We start from the raw sequence: 21,632 nt of genomic DNA, 5'->3' as shown, positions 1-21,632 counted from the left end.
TACATAAACTATAATGTAAATATCTGATATGCAGTGTATGTGGCCACAGGTTGAGAACCACTGCTGTTCTGTTGATAAATCATTAAGTTAAATGAGTTGCTGAATAGGCCATACTGATGCTTGAGTGGTCTCTATGAAGATGCTCTTCATTCACTCTCCCAGAAATAATTTAACTTGCTTTAAGTAGCACTTTAAAGCTTTTAATTTATTATAAAGTCACTCAGATGCTATTGATCTTTATACTAGGCTCTCATTTTTCAGAATGGCCATGCTTACATTCATTCACCTTCTTTTCTTTGTATAATTTCCTTTTAAACTTTCAGGTGCCATTGGCATGTGAATTTCTGTTTCATTCCAAGTGACAATTTAGTATTGTTAATTGTATGGCTGTTGTGAAAAATGCCCAGTATGCTAATATAATAGCTTTCTTATATTTATATGCAGATTTTAATGATCTTCTTTGGGGCTTGATTATTAATTACTAATTTATTTATTTAGAGAGTTTAGGCTATTAATGTATAGCACTTTGTGTTCGTTTTTAAGAAAAAATAGACTGTTTAGGAATTTGATAAATTTTTCAGACGGACCATCAACTGATAAAGACTCTGAAGAAAAGAAAAAAGAGCCTGCAATTTCATCACAGAATAGTCCTGAAGCAAGAGAAGAAAGGTAGCTCACTTTATGTAAATTAATTTCTGCTGAGGTTGCTGTTGTTAGGGTTTCTATTCCTATGATAAAGACCATGCTGAAGCCTGGCAGTGGTGTCACACACCTTTAATCCCGGCACTTGGGAGGCAGAACCCTCTGAGTTTGAGGACAGGGCTACACAGAGAAACCCTGTCTTTCAAGGGAAAAGAAAAGAAAAGAAACCAAGACCATGAACAAAATTGTATGTATCTCAGGACATTGGGGGAAACCAAAGCAGGATCCATGGAGGAATGCTGCTTACCTGCTTGCTCCCTATGGCTTGCTGCTCTTCTATACAACCCAGGACCACCTGCCCAATAGTGACACCATCCACAGTGAATGGGACGCTCCCACATCATTTATTAATTAAAAAAGATACAGAATGATCTATAGGCAATCTAATAGAGATATTTTCTCAGTTGTGGTTTATCTTACCAGGTAACTTGAGTTTGTGTCAAGTTAACAAAAACAAAGAGCCAGGATAACTAAATAGTTTACCTGTTCCATCCTTTGTTCCTGGTCTGCTGAAAGAGACCTGGCACTCCTCTTTCCACTATTTAGTCAGATGGAACTAGTGTACATGTATAGCTAACTTAAATAATTTTAGTAAGATATTTTAGAATCTTAAAAGAAAAATGGAAATCTACATAAAGTGAGATTATTTATATCGTACTTGAGTTTGAATAAGATTGCAGGACTAGCAATAAGGGATCTAAAAGTAAAGGTAGTGATTAGGGATTGGTGCTGGAAATCATTTGCTTTTTGAGCACTTTTCTTCCCAAACTGAGCCAGTTAGAAGAAAATGAATTTTTAGTGTATTTTTATTAGTACTTGAAGTTTAGGTGGAGTATCTATCTGCCAGATTCTAGTATCTGTCCAAATACAGGACACAGGAGGAAACAATGAAGGACTGTCCAGACAAGTCTGAGGTATAATATAAAGGAAGGTCAGTTCTGAATGATTTGGAGTTGAACAAGGTGTTATATTTTGGTGCAAGAATTTGAGAAACATTTAATTTAAATGGATCAGACCTAGGCATCACATTTTAAGAGGTCAGGTTGGTAATAGTGAAACTAGTTTCCCTTAGTCCACATAGGCAGTTTGCAATGCTTTGGCTAAGTACTGGCCATAAGCAAAGAAGTGAAAACCTTTAAAATATTTGAAAAGTTTTGTTTTTAACATTGGTTGGTGGCTAGAGTTGTAGTTCAATTAGTATAGTGCTTGCTGAGCATGTGCAAAGCCCTGAATTCAATTCTTAGAAACCCATAAAATGGGACATGGTGGCACATATCTCTGATCCTGGTATTTGGGAGATAGAGGCAGAAGGATCAGAAATTTAAGGTTATTCTTAGCTTACATAGAGAGTCAAAGCCGGCCTGGGCTATATGAGACCATCTGAAAAATAAACAATTACTTTTTTATTTATTACTTACAGGTGCCATGCTGCAGCTTGAAAATAACACACAGGATTAAATCCTAGACCTTCCTTTGGGGAAACTTAGTGTTGCAGGAAAGATTGGGTGAAAAGCTATGTGCAAACCTCTGTATTTTCTAAGTAAAGTGAGTCAGAAGAAATGGCCCCTGAACAACTGACTGAAGTTGGATGGCACAGATGACTGTCTTGCCAATTGTAACTTGTTCTGATGTTTAATAGTAGCTTGTCCTAGAGAGAAGGGAAGGAAGTGTATTCTTAACAGCAAACACAGCAGGAGGGCACAAACAGGATTTGTGATAGATACTACTAATGGGACAAAATGTGACAGAAGCATTGCGAAAAGAACTTGTTTTGGTGAATGTCCAGTAGAAATTAATCAGATGAAATTAAAATTTTGGAGTTGAGTAGAAAATTATAAAACTATTCAGATTAAGCTAGTATTTCAAGGAAGGAATCCTTTTATAATTCTGAAACTTACTACACCTGTTCTTGTCTTAAAGAGAGTTAGAATCTTATTTAACTAGAATAGAGGTTTTGAACAATTTCTCTTTCTTTCTAGTTTGCCTGCAAGCTGCCCTGTGTCTCTGACCATATCCCCTCATCTCTTTCTTTAAGCCGAAATCCTTACTTTTTATATACTATGCTGAGCTCTAATATTGTGTGTGTAATTTTTTTCTGTTAGAAATAGTATACGGCTGGCATGTGGTGGTGCTCAAGTTAATCCTAGCACTCAAGAGGCAGAGGTAGGAAGACTTCTGAGTTTGAGGGGTTAGAGAGTTAGAGAATTTCAGATTAGCCAGAGCTAAATAGTGAGACCCCATCTCAAAAAAAATTTTTTTTTGTTTCTGCTTAATGTCTAAAAGGAAAATCAAGGCAGAGTATTTGCTTTTTAAATTTTTTAAGACAGATTTATCGATTGCATTCAAACTTTTTAAAAACTTTTAGACTATATGCAGGCAACATTTTTGTTATATGTTAGAGATTGAAATATTGTCTCATTTAGACCCCAAATATTTTTAGAGAGTAATGACAATACTATTAAGAAGGTTTTCCTGAATATTTTCTGGTCTGTGTGTATATTATGTTGTGTATTGTAGTAGTTCCAGCGGCAATGTAAGCAGCAGAAAGGATGAGACAAATGCTCGAGATACTTATGTTTCATCTTTTCCCCGGGCACCAAGCACTTCTGATTCTGTGCGGTTAAAGTGTAGGGAGATGCTTGCTGCAGCTCTCCGGACAGGAGGTAAGTTTAGTGTTTGCTTGTTCTTTAGCCTTTTGTATCCCTGTGTCATGTCACCCTCGTGCTTTTGTTTTGTAGGAATCATCCTACTGATGGCTCAGCTTAGGAGTTTATTGATAGTAGCAGTGTTTAGAGGCCACTGGGAAGAAGAACGCAGCACTAGGACCCCAACAAGCAGAGCCTTCTAGGGAGCTGATAACTTTTTCTGATTCATGCTAATTTAAGCTTTTCTTACAAAAACTTTATTTACTTTTATTTTTATTTTTTTACTGTAGGCACACTCATAGCCTTTGCTGTGTATTTCCTCTTGCAGTATATTCTTAGGATATTATTATGGGTTGTCTAATATTCCTACTTCCTCCTCTATAGAAGGAACTTTTTTTTTATTAATTACACTTTATTCACTTTGTATCCTCCCAGAAGCCCCTCCCTCCTCCCCTCCCAACCCCACCCTCCCTCTCCCTTCTTCACGAATGCCTCTCCCCAAATCCACTGATAGGGGAAGTCCTCCTCTTCTTCCTTCTGATCTTAGTCTATCAGATCACATCAGAAGTGGCTGCATTGTCATCTTCTGTGGCCTAGTAAGGCTGCTCCCCCCTCAGAGGGAGGTGATCAAAGAGCAGGCCATTCAGATTATGTCAGAGGCAGTCCCTCTTCCCATTACTATGTAACCCACTTGGACACTGCCATGGGCTACATCTGTGCAGGGGTTCTAGGTTATTTCCATGCCTGTAATTGGTTGGAGTATGAGTCTCTGGGAAGACCCCTGTGTTCAAATTCTCTGGTTCTGTTGCTCTCCTTGTGGGGTTCCTGTCCTCTCCAGATCTTAGTATTTCCTACTTCTTTCATAAGATTCCATGCACTCTGCTCAACAGTTGGCCATAAGTCTCAGCATCTGCTTTGATAGTCTGCAGGGCAGAGCCTTTCAGAGGCTCTCTGTGGCAGGTTCCAAGGTTGTTTCCTGTTTTCTTCTTCTGATGTCCAGCCTCTGCCTTTTAAGATGGGGATTGAGCATTTTAGCCAGAGTCTTCCCTCTTGATTAGTTTCTTTAGGTGTACAGATTTTAGTAGGTTTGTCCTATGTTATATGTATATATGAGTGAGTATATACCGTGTGTGTCTTTCTGCTTCTGGGACAGCTCACTCAGGATGATCCTTTCCAGGTCCCACCATTTACCTGAAAATTTCATGATTTCCTTATTTTTCATTGGAGAGTAATACTCCATTGTGTAGATGTACCACAATTTCTGCATCCATTCTTCAGTTGAGGGGCATCTGGGCTGTTTCCAGCTTCTGGCTATTACAAATAAAGCTGCTACAAACATGGCTGAGCAAATGTCCTTATTGTGTACTTGAGCCTCTTTTGGATATATGCCTAGGAGTGGTATGGCTGGATCTTGAGGAAGCGCTATTCTTAGTTGTCTGAGAAAGCGCCATATTGATTTCCAGAGTGGTTGTACAAGTTTACATTCCCACCAGCAGTAGAGGAGGGTTCTCCTTTCTCCACAACCTCTCCAGCATGTGTTGTCACTTGAATTTTTGATCTTGGCCATTCTGATGGGTGTAAAGTGAAATCTCAGGGTCATTTTGATTTGCATTTCCCTAATAGCTAATGACAGTGAGCATTTCTTTAAGTGTTTCTCTGCCATTCGATATTCCTCTACAGAGAGTTCTCTGTTTAGCTCTGTTCCCCAGTTTTTAAGTAGATTACTTGGTTTGCTGCTTTTTAGCTTCTTTAGTTCTTATATATACTGGATATTAGCCCTCCGTCAGATAAAGGGTTGGTGAAGATTCTTTCCCAATCTGTAGGCAGTCGTTTTGTTTTGATGACAGTGTCCTTTGCTTTACAGCAGCTTTTCAGTTTCATGAGGTCCCATTAATTGATTGTTGATCTTAGAGCCTGTGCTGTTGGTGTTCTGTTCAGGGAGTTGTCTCCTGTGCCAATGAGTTCAAGGCCCTTCCCTACTTTTTGTTCTAACAGGTTTAGTGTGTCTGGTTTTATGTTAATGTCTTTGATCCACTTGGACTTTAGTTTTGTGCAGGGTGATAAGTATGGATCTATTTGCATTTTTCTACATGTAGACATCCAGTGAGACCAGCACCATTTGTTGAAGATGCTGTCTTTTTTCCATTGTATGGTTTTGCCATCTTTGTCAAAGATCAGGTGTCCATAAGTTGTGGGTTTATTTCTGGGTCTTCTCTTTGGTTCCATTGACCCACCATTCTGTTTCTATGCCAGTACCATACAGTTCTATAACTGTTGCTCTATAGTACAGCTTAAGATTAGGGATGGAGATACCTCCAGAAGATCTTTTATTGTAGGGGATTGTTTTAACAATTCTGGGTTTCTTGTTATTCCATATGAAGGTGAGAATTTTTCTTTCCAGGTCTGTAAAGAATTGTGTTGGTAATTTGATGGGAATTGCGTTGAATCTATAGATTGCTTTTGGTAAGATGGCCATTTTTACTATGTTAAATGAGCATGAGAGATCTTTCCATCTTCTGATATCTTCTTCTAATTCTTTCTTCAGAGACTTGAAATTTTTTTCATACAAGTCTTTGACTTGCTTGGTTAGGGTTATGCCAAGGTACTTTATGTCTTTTGTGGCTATTGTGAAGGTTGTTGTTTCCCTAATTTCTTTCTCAGTCCTTTTGTCTTTTGTATACAGGAGGGCTAACGACTTTTATGAGTTAATTTTGCATCCAGCCACTTTGCTGAAGGTGTTTATAAGCTGTAGGTGTTCCCTAGTAGAATTTTTGGGGTCACTCACGTATACTATCATATCTGCAAATAGTGATAATTTGACTTCTTCCTTTCCAATTTGTATCCCCTTGATCTCCTTCAGCTGTCTTATTGCTCTAGCAAGGGACTTCCAGAACTATGTTGAAGAGATATGGAGAAAGTGGGCAGCCTTGTCTTGTCCCTAATTTCAGTGGGATTGCTTTAAGTTCCTCTCAGTTCAGTTTGATGTTGGCTACAGGCTTGCTGTATATCGCCTTTACTATGTTTAGATAAGTGCCTTGTATCCCTGATCTCTCCAATACTTTAAACATGAATGGATGTTGGATTTTTGTGAGATGCTTTTTCAGCATCTAGAGAGATTATCATGTGTTTTTTTTCTTTCAGTTTGTTAATATAGTGGATCACATTGATGGTTTCCATATATTGAACCACCCCTGCATACCTGGGATGAAGCCTACTTGGTCATGGTGGATGATATATTTGATGTGTTCTTGTATTCGGTTTGCAAGTATTTTGTTGAGTATTTTTACATCAATATTCATGAGGGAGATTGGCCTGAAATTCTCTTTCTTTGTTGGGTCTTTGTGAGGTTTAGGTACCAAGGTGACTGTGACCTCATAGAATGAGTTTGGTAATGTTCCTTCTGTTTCGATTTTGTGGAATAGTTTGAAGAGAACTGGAGTTAGCTCTTCTTTGAAGGTCTGGTAGAATTCTGCACTGAAACCATCTGGTCCTGGGCTTTTTTTGGATGGGAGACTTTCGATGACCGCTTCTATTTCCTTGGGGGATATAGGACTATTTAATTGATTTACCTGGTCCTGATTCAGTTTTGGTAAGTCGATCAAGAAAATTGTCCATTTCATTTAGATTTTCAAATTTTTTGGCATATAGACTTTTTGAAGTAAGTCCTAATGATTGTTTGGATTTACTCAGTGTCTGTAGTTATGTCTCCCTTTTCATTTCTGATTTTGTTGATTTGGATGTGTCTCTGCCTTTTAGTTAGCTTGGCTAAGGGTTTGTCTGTCTTGTTGATTTTCTCAAAGAACCAGCTCTTGGTTTCATTGATTCTTTGAATTGTTTTATTTGTTTCTAATTGATTGATTTCAGCCCTGAGTTTGATTATTTCCAGCCATCTACTCCTTTTTGGTGTGTCTGCTTCTTCTTTTTCTAGGGTTTTTAAGTGAACCATTAAGTTGTTTGAATGAGCTGTCTCGAATTTCTTCTTGAAGGTACTTAATGCTATGAACTTTCCTCTTAGCACTGCTTTCATTGTGTCCCACAAGTTTGGGTATGTTGTGTCTTCATTTTCATTGAGTTCTAGGAAGACTTTAATTTCTTTCTTTATTTCTTTCCTGACCCAGCTGTCATTTAGTAGCAAGTTGTTCAGTTTCCATGTGTGTGTAGGCTTTTTGCTATTTCTGTTGTTGTTGAGGTCCGGCTTTATTCCATGGTGATCAGACAGGATACAAGGGATTATTTCAGTCTTCTTGTATCTGTTGAGGTTCGCTTTGTGACCAACTATATGGTCTATTTTGGAGAAAGTTCTATGAGGTGCTGAGAAGAAGGTAAATTCTTTTGTGTTTGGGTGTAAGGTTTGTAAATGGCTGTTAAATCTATTTGATTCATGACCTCTGTCAGAGATATTGTTTCTTTGTTTAATTTCTGTTTTGTTGACCTGTCCTTTGTTGAGAGAGGGGTGTTGAAGTCTCCCACTATTAATGTGTGGGGATCTATATGTGGTTTAAATTTTATCAATGTTTCTTTTACAAATGTGGGTGCCCTTGTATTTGGGGCATAGATGTTCAGGATTGTGATGTCTTTCTGGTGGAATTTTCCCTTGATGAGTATGAAGTGTCCTTCCCTGTCTCTTTTTATTAATTTTAGTTGAAAATCTATTTTATCAGATATTAGAATGGCTACTCCTGCTTGCTTCTTGGGTCCATTTGCTTGGAAAGCCGACTTCCAACCCTTTACCCTCAAGTAATGTCTATCTTTGTGACTTAGGTGTGTTTCTTGTATGCAACAGATTGCTGGGTTTTGTTTACACATCCATTCTGTTAGTCTGGGTCTTTTTATTGGAGAATTGAGTCCATTGATGTTGAGAGAGATTAATGACCAGTGGCTGTTAGATCCTTTGATTTTGATGTTGGCTGCGGTCATAAGATTGTGTGCTCGGTTGCTTTTTGTTTTACTGTAATGAGGTTAATTAGTTCCTGTGTTTTCTTGAATGTAGCTAGTTTTCTTGGTTAGTATTTTCCCTTCTGGTGTCTTCTGTAACGCTGGATTTGTGTGTAGGTATTGTTGAAATTTGTTTTTGTCATTGAATATCTTGTTTTCTCCATCTATGAGGACTGAGAGTTTTGCAGGGTATAGTAGCCAGAGCTGACATCTGTGTTCTCTTAGGGTCTGCATGATATCTGTCCAGGACCTTCTGGCTTTCATAGTCTCTGTTGAAACGTCAAGTGTGATTCTAATGGGTTTGCCATTATATGTTACTTGGCCTTTTTCCCTTGCACCTTTTAGTATTTTTTCTTTGTTCTGTATACTTGCTGTTTTGATTATTATGTGGCGGGAGGATTTTCTTTTCTGGTCTAATTTATTGGTTGTTCTGTAGGCCTCTTGTATTCTCATTGGCCTCTTTTTTAAGTTGGGGAAATTTTCTTAAATGATTTTGTTGAAAATATTTTCTGGGCCTTGGAACAGGGAATCTTCTTTTTCCTCTACTCCTGTTATTCTTAGGATTTGTCTTTTTATGTTGTCTTGAATTTCTTGGATGGTCTGTGTCAGGAATTTTTTAGATTTAACATTTTTTTTGACAGATACATCTATTTCTTCCATTGTATCTTCCACACCTGAGATTCTTTCTTCCATCTCTTGTAGTCTATTGGTTATGCTAACCTCTGTAGTTCCTGTTTTCTTCCCTAAGTTTTCTTGCCACAATTTTCTCCATTTGTGTTTTCTTTAATTTTTCCAATTCTGTCTTCAGATCTTGAGCTGTTTTGTTGATTTTCTTCCCCTGTCTGACTGTATTTTCCTGTTTTTCCATCAATTCCTTCAGCTGTTTGTTTGAACAATCTTCTCTTTCTTTTATTTCATTCAGTGATTTAAGCACTTCCTCTCTAAAGACCACAAACTGTTTGGCTGCAACTTCCTGTATTTCTTTACGGATGGCCATAATCTGTTTGAGTTTATCTTCCTCTAGGTCTTTACGCATTTTGTTTCCTCTGTTATCCTCTTCATGAGCATAGATGTTAGGTCATCTTCTTGAATTTCAATTATGCTGGGGTGTCTAGGGCTACTTGCCCCTGGATAACTGGGTTCTGGAGATGCCATATTGCTCTGCCTTTTGTTGGTTGAGCTTTTACGCTGGCCTCTACCCATTGGGAAATCTTATTTGTTGGGTGTTAGTTTCTGGTGGTTCCTAGAATCCTGTGGTGGAGAGAATCCCCTTGGCAGGAAGATGATTTTTCCTGAAGGAAGCCTTCTCAGCTTTTTGGGTATAGTAACTGGATGGCAGGTGTTTTTCAGGAGTTGCCACTGCTCACTTCAGGCATAGAGACCTAAGTGGTAACTGTGGTCCTTGTTAGTTGAGAGGGCTCTCCTCTCATCCGGAGAAGTCCTGAAGACAGCTGCCCTGCTTCTGGGTTTCTTGCTGTAAATTTAGTGATCTGCTGCTGTAACCTGTGTGCCCAGTGGTTTGGTCAGTTTTGTTAGGAATAATTGGTTGCCCCTTGGAGCAGTATCTGGGGGTTGATCTTGGGGATTCCGGGCTTTTGTAGGTCTGAGGTTGGGGCTCTGTGCAGTAATCTGTGGCAGGTGGATACCGCTGTCCTGGTAACAGCAGGCTATCTGGTGCACAGCAGGTCCCTGGGTTGGGCCGGTCTGCAGGGCCTTTTCCAGAGTTATAGTGGATGGCCTAAGTCCGTCCCCTTTGCTTCGTTCCCTGTGAGGATTTCTCCCGACAGTGATTCCCAGTTGTTGGTGCCCTGGGGCGCACAGCTCTGTGCTGGAGAGCTGGGCACGCAGCAACTCTTACACAAACTTTAATCTGCAAACTCTTTACCCTAATCTTAGGTTGAGAGGTAACAGCACTGAATTATTAAATGTTCATGTGACATGCAGTATTTAAATTTTATATTAATAATTTATTTTTTACATTTTATAGTTGGAAAAGTAATATATATTTTACAATTTACACTTATGTGGAAAATACTCAGGGACTAATCCTTAGACTTGTAAAGTTTTCACTTTAAGGTTTCATATACAGTGAAAAACAATGTGCTATCCTTAAAGTGTGCAAAATATATACGTGTTAAAATATATCAGTTAAAAAGTAAGATTGATTGGCAGGATATATGACATACAAATTTTTTTCTTTTCAGTTATGCTGATTTATGCATAGCTAGGGTGACCAATTTTGTTCTTTACTTGGCCCTTTCTACTTTAATTTTCTTTAATTTCCTCTTTGTATGTTTTTTTTTTCTTTTTCTATCTAGCAGTTCTATTTATTCCTTATATCTTTTTGAGCATTGTGGAAGTCTTCTGAGTATATCTATGTATGTGATTGGCAGATTAAATGAGTAGTTTCTCTGTGTTGAAGCCTGGGTCGCAGGAGACAAGACAGTTCTCTTCCTAGTATCTGTTCTTTCCTTCTGTTTGAACACCCAGAATTTATGGTGTTACAAAATGAGAAATTGCCTAGTATATGAATTACTTCTTTGGGAAAAGAACATCAGTGCAAGAGTACTGTGGCACAGATCTTAGATCAGTCCTAGAGGAAAGGAGTAGTGGGTAGTAAGATACCAGATCTTAACTCAGTGGTTCTTTGTATGAGGCAAATAGGGTTTAAGAAATAGGAGTGGTTTGCTTACGCTTTATAATAACGAGTTTCTCATTCTTGTTTCTAGATGACTACGTTGCTATTGGAGCTGATGAGGAGGAACTGGGATCCCAGATTGAGGAAGATATCCTTTGTGTGCACATCCATAGCTGTGTTTAGTAATCTGTGAGGTTAATTGTCTCCTTCATGCTAGTATATAAGTCAGAGATTTATTCTATACTTTCTTAGGAAGGAGAAGGATATTCGTGTTAATTTGTTTCACCTGTTTCTCTGTCATTCAAAACTAAACAGCATATATTTGATGGTAATTTTGTCTTTCTGCCTTTCCAGATTAGGAATTCAGCATCTGAATTTAAGTTGTGTAAAATGTCAGGGAATATGTAAAGATAGTTCAGTGGGAGGGCATTAGCTAAATACTCACAGTCCCCTGTTTGTTCTGGCAGGACGTGTTTATACCTGACACCATAGAAAAAAACTGAGAGAGGTCTTGCATGTGGAGTGCCTAAGTGACAGTTTAAGATGGGACTGTCCTTTTTGAGGAACTGGCCTTGATCACTGTTTTGACCTGACCTACTGGGAGAAGAGCCAGTTTTAATATCTTGTCACTGAGCTGGTAGATGAGATGAGCCTCCAGTACTGTCTCAGAAGACCTCCAAGGGAACTGTGGTAATGCTCATAGAAATTAGAGATCCTTAGTGGGATTCAGACTTGGGCAAATTAAAAGCTTGTATAATTTTAAAACTGTTTCTCATACATTTGCTAACTTGGGTTGTGCCCGTTATTCTTTGAAGTCATTTGATGCATGCTTCTGGCATTAAGCATTAAAAAAAAAAAAAAATCAATCACAGTTATAAAGATTATCATTAGTGACCAATTACAGATGAAGGGATCTGAATGAAGTGTGGTCTTATAATTTATCTAAATTGGAAACCATTTTTGTGAATTGCTTAGAAAATTTAAGAATTATTAATTTGGCAGAACAAAAAATGTTCCTATCTTTATGACTTAATATTTTTTCCTTAATGGCCAAGTACCTATATATCAAGAAATAAGAAATACAGACATGAAATATAAAAACAGAGTACGAAGTAGAATATCAAATCTTAAAGATGCAAAGAATCCAAATTTAAGGAAAAATGTGCTGTGTGGGAATATTCCTCCTGACCTGTTTGCTAGAATGACAGCAGAGGTGAGCAAGTCTGTATATCAGTACAGTATAAATATCTTATTGACAGTGTTGGTTTATTCTTTCTGTCTTGAGCTGTCAGGATGTTCTTTGTGTGATACATTAAATGATCTGAAACTCTTCGTCTTGTGAATTTACATGAATTGTGAATCTTTTAGTTGTGAACAGACTTTGCATGAAAGCTTTTATCATGATTAAAAACTAAACTTGGTCATCTTCATGATTATTTTTTTAATTGTATAGAGAGAATGATGGGGTAGAATCATAGCCTGCTACTTACACACATTAGCTATAGTGTATCTACAATTTTGATTTTTATTAACCATCCAGTATAGAGTAATACTGACTTTTTAAATAGTTAATAAAGTTTACCTTTAAGAAATTTTGTTAAAAATTTATTAAAATATCTACAACTTCTACAAAACAGAGAACACAGCAGAGATTTGGGTAGTCAGATTCCATATATCTATCACCTGAGTTCTAACTACCTTTGAGAATTTATCGTCCTTTTTTTATCACACTTTTTTCTTTTTCCTTCTTTTCTCTTGAACTTATGCCAAGCAAATCCCAGGCATTTATCCTTTCAACTCTACTTTATATATTTATATGTGTGCACATAATTTAAAATACATATTTTCCTTGTGTAACTACATTGTCATCACCATGTCCAACAATGCTAACATTTTTCCCTCACCATGATATGATGCTCATACACAATTCCCTGAGCATTATTTTGTTGGAGGAACTAGATTCTACATTCTACCTTTGTGTTTTTTCATCTAAACCAGTCTCTTTTGTTCCTTATATCTCCTCTGCTCTGCCTTTTTCCTTTGTTATGCTGCTGTGTTGAAGGCTTAGCTAGTTCTCTCCACACATTATGAATTTCTGTGGATATTGCATGAGATCATATTTTTTAAATTTTTTCTCCCTTTGACTTACTATATTGACTAATTATACTCAAGTTTCCTTTTTTTGTTTGTCTTATTGCTTTTTGTTGTTGTTTTTGTTTTTTTGAGACAGGGTTTCTTTGTGTGTAGCACTGGCTGTTCTAGATTCAATTTGTAGACTAAGCTTGCCTGGAACTCAGAGTAATCTGCTTCCCTCTGCCTCCCAAATGTTGGGATTAAAGGCATGCACTGGGGAAAAATAAATCCCCTTCTCCTAAATGAAGAGTTTTGCTTCATTTGCGTTCTGTCAGAAGGCACATAGTGTCTTACTGTTTTTCTCTTAGCATGCTAAGTTTTATCAATTGCTTTGGATAATATTAGTTTTTCTGTTGTAAAATTCTCCACTAATCTTTTATCCAATGAGTTCATCCACTGATGATCATGTGTTATTTGACTAGGATAACCACTGCAAGAGAGCGATTTCCAAAATGTCATTTTATACCTAGGATTCTTTTAAAGAAGCAGTTTCTCACATAAACTCAAGTTGTTGGTTACCCAGTTGGTTTGATAAGAAAGGATAAACTTAAAATTATTTTTGTTTAGTTGAGCCATTATCAAAATGGTAGCTGTTTGCTTTTGTGTATTCATGCCCTTGACTAAGTACTATCATGGACTTGAGGCCTCTATCTGTGGGGATTTTTCCTTACATTAGTTATTTCCGTGACTGAAGAAGCTGTATTGGACCACCACACATTCCTTGATGCTACCCTTCTGGGCATTAAAAAGTAACTCTGTAGAAAGCAGATTATCTGTATTTGATGAATTTAGCTATTCGTGTTTAACTTGTTTCTTTTAACTTGAGCACATTTTTCTTTGAAATAAAAAATAATAGATCTTAATTTTAAATAAATTTAAAATTATGTGTTATAAAAAAAAAAAAAGAAAGAAATTGGGACTTTGTACTGATGTTCATTTAGGTGTCATCCACCCAAAGAGCATCAGACCCGTCTGATACCTTTTTCTCAGAGGCGGGACCTGGGGCATCAACCCGCATGCAATCAGACATGCTCCTTTAACAAGCATTCGTTTGTCTTAAAAAGGGATGTTTGAATAAGCACCTCAATAAAGCTAAATAAAGTCTCTTTCACTGAAGTCAAAAAAAAAAAAAGTAACTCTGGCATATCCTGTATACTCGTCTGAAAACAATTCCAGGTGTTCGTCCAAAGGTCCCTGGCTTCTTTTGAGGATGGCATGGGTGGTGATATATTTAGACCATTTTTTGAATGCTAGAGGTGCTGATTGGTTCATGTTTGCATTGTTAATTTATAAGCAGTATGTGGAACTAAAGTTCACAAAAGGTTTACAAGTCTTTAAAGAGATTTGAAAGGAAACAAATTATTTTAAGTCTTCTTTTAAGTTTCATGCTTTTAAGATTTTATAAGCTGGTTTTACTTTTGTTATTGACTAGTGTTAAGCTTTGTGAACATGGAAGCATTAGGTTATAGAGTAGTTATAAACAATATTGTGATTCATTGATACTGCCATTTCTGCCCTAGGAAATGGCTAGTGATGAGCTCAAAGAGATGAGGAAAAACCTGACCAAAGAAGCCATTAGGGAGCATCAGATGGCCAAGACAGGTGGGACCCAGACTGACTTGTTCACGTGTGGCAAATGTAAAAAGAAGAACTGCACTTACACACAGGTTTGTGATTGACTGTGGCCTTATGGACACATTAAAAATGTTTCACTCCTGTTTCAGAGTAAAGGTCATTATAGAACCTGATATTGTTCTAGAAGAGATGTGACCTCTTTTGTGAAAAAGTGCTTTTTAGAAGATTCCAACTTGGTGAAGATGAGTTGATATAGTTATATGGTCATGAAAATATTTACTGTAAAAACTACAGCACTTATATAAACTACAAGATGTACTACAATGGTCAGGTTGTTTGAAGCAGCTCATAAGCAGTTACTGGTTACTGTCAGAGTAAGTAGGACCATAGTTTAAGGGAAGTTCTCCACTCTCTCACATGGCCTTATGGATACTTTAGGTTTAAACTGCCTTACAAATAGATAATCCCAGAGAACAGAAAGTTGCCTTATACTCTTCAGGGGCCCAGGTATTATTGCCATTGTGTACAGAATAACAGGACTTTTTTTTTTTTTTCAGTGAGGGGTGTGTGTGTGTGTGTGTGTGTGTGTGTGTGTGTGTGTGTGTGTGTTGCCAGAGGACAGCTTTGGGATTTGAGTGTCTCGTCCTGCCATGGGGTACCTGGGCCATAAACTCAGGTTGTTACAATTAATAGCAACCACTTTTCCCCACTGATCATCTCAGAGGGCCAGAAGGACCTTTATTGGGGGTTGCGGGGGCGGGGGGGAGATCTGGAAGGCCTTTTACTATTTTTAGAATGTTTCCTTCTTGTTCTTTTCGACTTATTTATTTTATGTTTTATGTATGGAGTGTTTGGCCTGAATGTTGTCATGCAACACATACATCTCCATGCTGTTGGAGATCAAAAGAAGCTGTCTGATCCCCTGGAATTGGATTTATAGGTGGTTGTAAAGTAACATGTGGGTGCTTAGAATAGAACCCCAGTCCTCTGCAAGAATATCAAGTGCTCCTAACTGCTAAGTTATCTCTTCAGCTCTTACTTAGAATGTTTCTTTACCATTTCTGTTTTGTTTTTGTTGTTTGGATTTTGGAGACAGGTTTCTCTGTGTAAGTTTTGGCTGTCCTGGAACTCTGTAGACCAGGCTGGCCTCAAATTCACAGAGATCTGCTGGCCTCTGCCTCCTGAGTGCAGGGATTAAAGGCATGCACCACAGTGCCCAGCTAAAAAGTACAATTTAATGAGTGACTTTTAGAGTTTTTTGTTTGTTTGTTTTTTGCTTTTTTCCTACTCAGCTGGATAAATTACACAAGAAGGACAAACAGAAGGATTTAGAAAAATGAAGTTTAGAGATATATGCTCTTTTTCCAATAGAGTATTTGAACTTGTTTAAACTCTTACACATCTTAGGGTGATATCACTATAGTTATTGTATATGTACAGTGTTCTTACATGGGTTGGATTATTTTTGATGGTAATTCAAAAAGTGATATATTTCATTTAATTTTGCTGCAGGTGCAAACTCGTAGTGCTGATGAACCAATGACAACATTTGTTGTATGTAATGAATGTGGAAATCGGTGGAAGGTATGGCACCCCTTGGATATGTATAATAATTTTCTGTCTTCTCTTTATAAGCCAACTAAGATATTAACATGTAACCTCGTAGAACTTGATCTTAGCCACACATGTTTTAACACAGGAAAGAATATTAAATTGCGTTTACACATTTCCATATATTGTAGTTATTAAACTATTTCTACTCCTGTTCTTCCAGAAAAGCTATGTATGTATATTACGTATGTTAATATGTTTTGATCTTGAAAAAATTTATAGAATTCTATGATATCAGTGTTTATTTTAGGAATTATAGTGGGCTTAATTGTGACTTGGTACCTTCATTTTGCCTATATATCTGTGAATTTGTCTCATATAGGCAAGTTTATGGTTTTTTAAAATAATGTATTTTTAAGTGTTTTTCTATTCTGTTTATTGTATGTGGTCCTTGCTGACTACACACATGTATATAATGTACTTCAGTTATTCTCACTCTTAGCTTCTCATCTTTCTCCTTTCACTGTCAGTACCCTTTCCCTACAAGTCTCTTTTTCACAATCGTTTTGTTTTGTTTTGCTTTGTTTTCTGACCCACTGAGTTTAACCTGGATAGTCTGTGTGACTATAGGTTTTCCACTGTCCATTGGAGTTTCCATTGCTCCTGTCCCAGAATTCATCAACAGTTAAGCAAGGAGAGAAGTCCCTCCTGACTCAAAATTGACTGCTGGTGACCATCCCATTTTGGTACAGGCCAGTGGAAACCTAAGTTTTTACTCTTTTTTTTAAGCTCCAAAATCAAAATATAAAATTAGTGTCCCAAGCTTACTTTTATTATCAGTAGTGATGGGGATGTTAGTAATGTGTGATGCCCATAGTGGGGATAAGTGTTTAGAGTCACACAGTAATTGGAACTTCCTTGCCTGTCACCCTCACTGAACTATTATTTCTTAATGTAGTGGGCATATAATACCTGAGCTCCCCCTTTGTCATCCCTCTCTTTTCCAATCTGTTGAGCAAACTTGACTTGTCCAGAGATCTGTTATATGTGCTGGATAGTTTTATCTCTCTGCTATGAGTGAGTACAATACAGTTTGTTTTAATACAAGTGGTTTACCAAACAGGCTATGCCATATGGTACCTAATGAATTTAAGAAAGTTTAGTTTAATGTAGAAAGCTAATAAGAATTGTTAATTTTTTAATGAAGGAACACTAAGAGAAATACTTTTAAAAAATACTAAAACTTTATATTTTTTTTTCTTATGTATATGGTCTTCATAATTCTATGATGAAGGGTCAAAATGAGTTTTTACTATGTTAATCTTTTCCAAAGATGGCTTTTTTATAAGGTATATAAAGTTAAAATATATACCATTGCTTGTATTTTAAAATTTTTACAAGATAATTCTTCTGTTTTTGCAGTTCTGTTGAGTTGGAAGAATCGGCAAAGTATCTGGACCAGTAAAAGAAAAATGGATTTTGTAATTAGCTTTAAAATTAGACCAGGCAACTCTTTCCCTGCAAGTGAGATTTGTAAACAATACACATCCCATGGGTTTGTCTTTGTTTTTCACCTAACATTCTTTCCTAAATGCCTTCTGTGGTCTCAGATCAGCTAGGAGACCATAGAATAATTATATAATGTGTTGTGGGTTTTTTTTTTTGTAAGTGATGTTATATTTTATTAAATATTAACTTTTTACAATCTAGAACACAAAAATTCTGTTATTCTCTGTTAATGCATAAAAACAAATTGCTTTTCTCATTGTTATGTACCTAAAATGCTCAAGGAGGAAAACAGGAATAATATAAATTTTAGAGTTACCAAATACACTATATATTCCAGTAGTACTTGACCAGCTTATCAAAATTGTGCACACTATTTAAACTAGCATATGACTTGGCTCTTAATTAACGTGCTGATGATAATCCGTGCCTCGGATCCTCAAAGCTCTTGCGTCTGTGACTAACCACAGTGATCATTTCTTGTATTTCTTATACATGTATATGTATATTACCATTTTTTAATAGATTTTACTTTGGGAACTGATTTGGTTACTATCAGTTTGGTTTTTTTTTACTTTGTCACATGTGACTAAAACTATTTTAGTTTTGCAGAACTGTGATAACTTCCTACGCTTTTCATAAAGCCCCTCACAGGTATGCTTCTGATGAATTTGCCCCTAGGAAGACATGCTATGAAGAAAATGTTAGCATCTTAGTTAAGTTCTTGGAGGCAACATGACTGGACTTGCACTTGGAAACCTACTGACCAAGGATTAAGCCTAAGAACTGTGTAAATCATTAAGCTGTGCTCTTTGCATATGGAGGTTGAAAAAAAAATTCCTTTAGTCTGAATCTTTCGTGCTGACTTTTTCTTACATGATGATGTTGAGCCAACTCAAATGTAGGCTATAGCAAGTAGTTTTATAATACACATTTTACAATTAAGTTTTAATTTTGTTTAATGTTTTGATGGTAATAAGCAGTGGTTTTCACATAGTTTTCTTGATACAGATTTTTCTAATGTGTATAGTGAAGGCCACTGTGCAAAGCTTACAACTTAAGTGCTTATGCATCTGTTCAGACTTCAATGTAAAAGACCACTGCACAAGCTTTGCACTCTGCTCTGCTCTGCTTTGCAGATCATTTGACATACCATAGAAAACACTTAAATGTCTGTTAAAAAGGAGTGCTCCATGGGTAATGTTTGTCACTTTAAAAATAAAGTACATTTTGAAAGAATTAGTTTAAAAGTAATAAGGTTAACAAAATAGTCCCACTTTTAAGTGATCCATTTTAAAATTTGTAAATGAATAAATTTTTTGTTGTTAAAATGTACCGGGTTTTTTTTTTAATCATTTTATTTAGATGTTGAAACTTTATTTAAAAGTTTTGTCTTCCTTTCCTCCTCCATCTATTAGAAATACTCTGAGGTTCTGTTCTAAGTAAATTTGGTCATACTCAGGTCAAAACTGGTATAAAATATTAGAGTTTAATTTTTCTTTGCTCTAGCCCCTGCTGGCATAAGAGAGTGGTGGTTCTCAGGTACATGAGCTCATCTTACATGCACATAATGTCACATGTGACTTCTTTTCAAGAATATTGGATGCATTCTTGGGCGTTTTATTTTATAGCTATTCCCCAGACACAGTAACTTGAGTGAACACAGGGTAAGTGATTTGGACAAATAAATACATTTGCAAATAACCCTCGTGCAAAGAAAAAGTAACAGCTGTGAGTGACCTTCTTGCCTCTCAGAGTGCTGGTGAACATGGATTTATAAAATTTGCTAGGCCATGAAAGAAATTCTCAAACATCCGAATCTGTATATAATTTACAAATGAAAAATATTTGAAGTATTAACAAAACACCAGATGTGATGACTCATGCCTTCAATCCCAGCATAATCCCAACACCAATCGGTCATAGTTTAAGACCAGTCTGGTCTACACAGCAAGTTCCAAGCCTCCAAAGGCTATGGAGAGAAAGCCTGCTTCAGAGAGAGGGAGAGGGAAGATGGGGATAAAAGAGGAAAACTCAAAGTGTGATTTGGGGATTTTAATTCCAAAATAAAAACTGATTAAAGAGTTGTCACTTGAGAAGTGTTTTGCTTTTCCTTCAAGACAGTGTCTCACTCTTAGCTCTGGCTGTCCTGGAACTCACTATCTAATCCAGGCTGGTCTCAAACTCAGAAGGTCTGCCCATCTCTGTCTCCCAAGTGCTGGGTTTAAAGGTATGTGCCATTATTCCTGGCTTCATTTTGAGAAGTTTTAATCAAATATCCTCTGCCTTCTACCCTCATTTAGCTAAGGAAAACCAGTCATTTGAAAGGAATTGAGATGCATGCTTTTAATCCCAGCGTTTAAGAGGTAGAGGCAGCAGGTCAGGTATTCATTCATTTGTTACATGAGTCTAAAGCGAACCTGGGCTACATGAGACCCTGTCTCTGAAAAAGGCTAAAGACACTTCCCACTTAGAAATGTGATGGGCTAATCAGTGGTAGGGAACTAACAATTGAACACTAGATATAAAAGTACCACCCACATTGGAAATTGTCTTTGAAAGTACTACCTCAGAGAGCTATCAATAAGTTCCTAGATAGTAATGAGAGAATAATTAATGTATGCTAACCAGAGCTTTGAAAGAAATCTCAAGACTGTCCAATTACCAGTAGCTGCAGCTTTTTAAAGATGAACAGATTTGTTTTCTGTATCTTTTGCAGCTAGGAGAATGCCTGGTCACATAGTAGGAGCTCCTAGAATTATTTTATTAGTCAACATGGTGCAGCAGTATTATTTCCAAGTTTTGGGGTTTTTCCAAATCACCTCTGTACTGGTGTCCAACTACTGGACAAAATGAAAGCACAGGAAGTTGCCTTGAATGAGTCACCTGGTTTGGTGACCTCTAAGAGAAGTATGTAAGTGATAGAGTCTGGTAAAATTAGCCTGTATTTATTCCTTAACTAGATACTTGAAACTACTTTTTTTTTTTTTAAATTATGTGAATGCATGGACTGGACCTAGCCTTCCTGCACATATGTAGCAGATGTACAACATGTTCTTAATGTGGGTCCTCTGACCATTGGAGCGGAGCTGTCTCAGACTCTGTTGCCTGCCTTTGGATCCCTTTCCCTAGGTGGGCAGCCTTGTTTGGCCTCAGTGGGAGAAGATGCATTTAGTCCTGTGTGACTTGATATGCTAGAGTGGATTGGTACCCCTTGGGAGCCTACCTTTCTCTGGGAAGAAAGAAAAGGTGTGGGGAACGGATGTGAGGTTGAGACTGGGAGGAGAGAAAGGTGGGGGCTGGGATTGGACTGTAGAGTGATTAAATAAGGAAAAGGAAAAAAATATTCCTGAAATTGAAATTTACAGCAATTATGTAATAAAAGGAATTTGTTGACATGTTCCTATGTGTGTATGTGCACATTTGTAAATACACATGGAGCCAGAGGTCAACCTTAAGTACTGTTCCTAAGGCCATTTTTATTTTTCACATAGAATGTCTCACTGGCCTGGTGCTTACTGATTTAGCAATCTTGCTGGCCAGCAAACCTTAGGTATTCTCCTGTCTTCCTTTTTGGCACTGGGATTCCAAGCACACACCCACACCTACCTTTTTTGTTTGTTTTTTAACATGGGCTCTGGAGATTAAACTCAAAGCCCTTACGTTTACTTTACTAAGTGAGTTGTCACCCCAGTCTAGTAAGAGGTTTTAAATTTTACATTATTTAGGTGTTTTTTTTTTTTCTTTTAATACAAAGGAGTTTTGTGGGTTTTTTAATTTTATTTTTTTCTTATCAGTTACATTTTATTAACTCTGTATCCCAGCCGTGTCCCACTCCCTCATTCCCTCCCAGTCCCTCCCTCCCTCCCTCCCTCATCTCCAACGTGCCCCTTTCCAAGTCCACTGATAGGGGGGACCTCCTCCCCATTCATCTGATCCTGTTTTAT

At 37.2% G+C, this 21,632-nt stretch overlaps 1 protein-coding gene across 1 annotated transcript in view; it reads left to right on the top strand.

Moving 5' to 3' along the window:
- Tcea1 (transcription elongation factor A1) overlaps positions 1-19,020 on the top strand; it is a 39,097-nt gene extending 20,077 nt beyond the window's left edge. Inside the window, exons 4-10 of the mRNA XM_060385920.1 lie at positions 582-669; positions 3,220-3,365; positions 11,012-11,068; positions 11,979-12,133; positions 14,574-14,720; positions 16,141-16,212; positions 17,602-19,020. Coding sequence (XP_060241903.1) covers positions 582-669; positions 3,220-3,365; positions 11,012-11,068; positions 11,979-12,133; positions 14,574-14,720; positions 16,141-16,212; positions 17,602-17,610 — 674 coding nt within the window. The 3' untranslated portion in view covers positions 17,611-19,020. The remainder of the gene's footprint in view (positions 1-581; positions 670-3,219; positions 3,366-11,011; positions 11,069-11,978; positions 12,134-14,573; positions 14,721-16,140; positions 16,213-17,601) is intronic.
- The last annotated feature ends 2,612 nt before the right edge of the window (positions 19,021-21,632 follow it).

The sequence above is a fragment of the Meriones unguiculatus genome, chromosome 6 (assembly GCF_030254825.1).
Source record: "Meriones unguiculatus strain TT.TT164.6M chromosome 6, Bangor_MerUng_6.1, whole genome shotgun sequence".
NCBI classification, from domain to species: domain Eukaryota; kingdom Metazoa; phylum Chordata; class Mammalia; order Rodentia; family Muridae; genus Meriones; species Meriones unguiculatus.
This window is presented reverse-complemented; position numbering and strand designations above follow the sequence as displayed.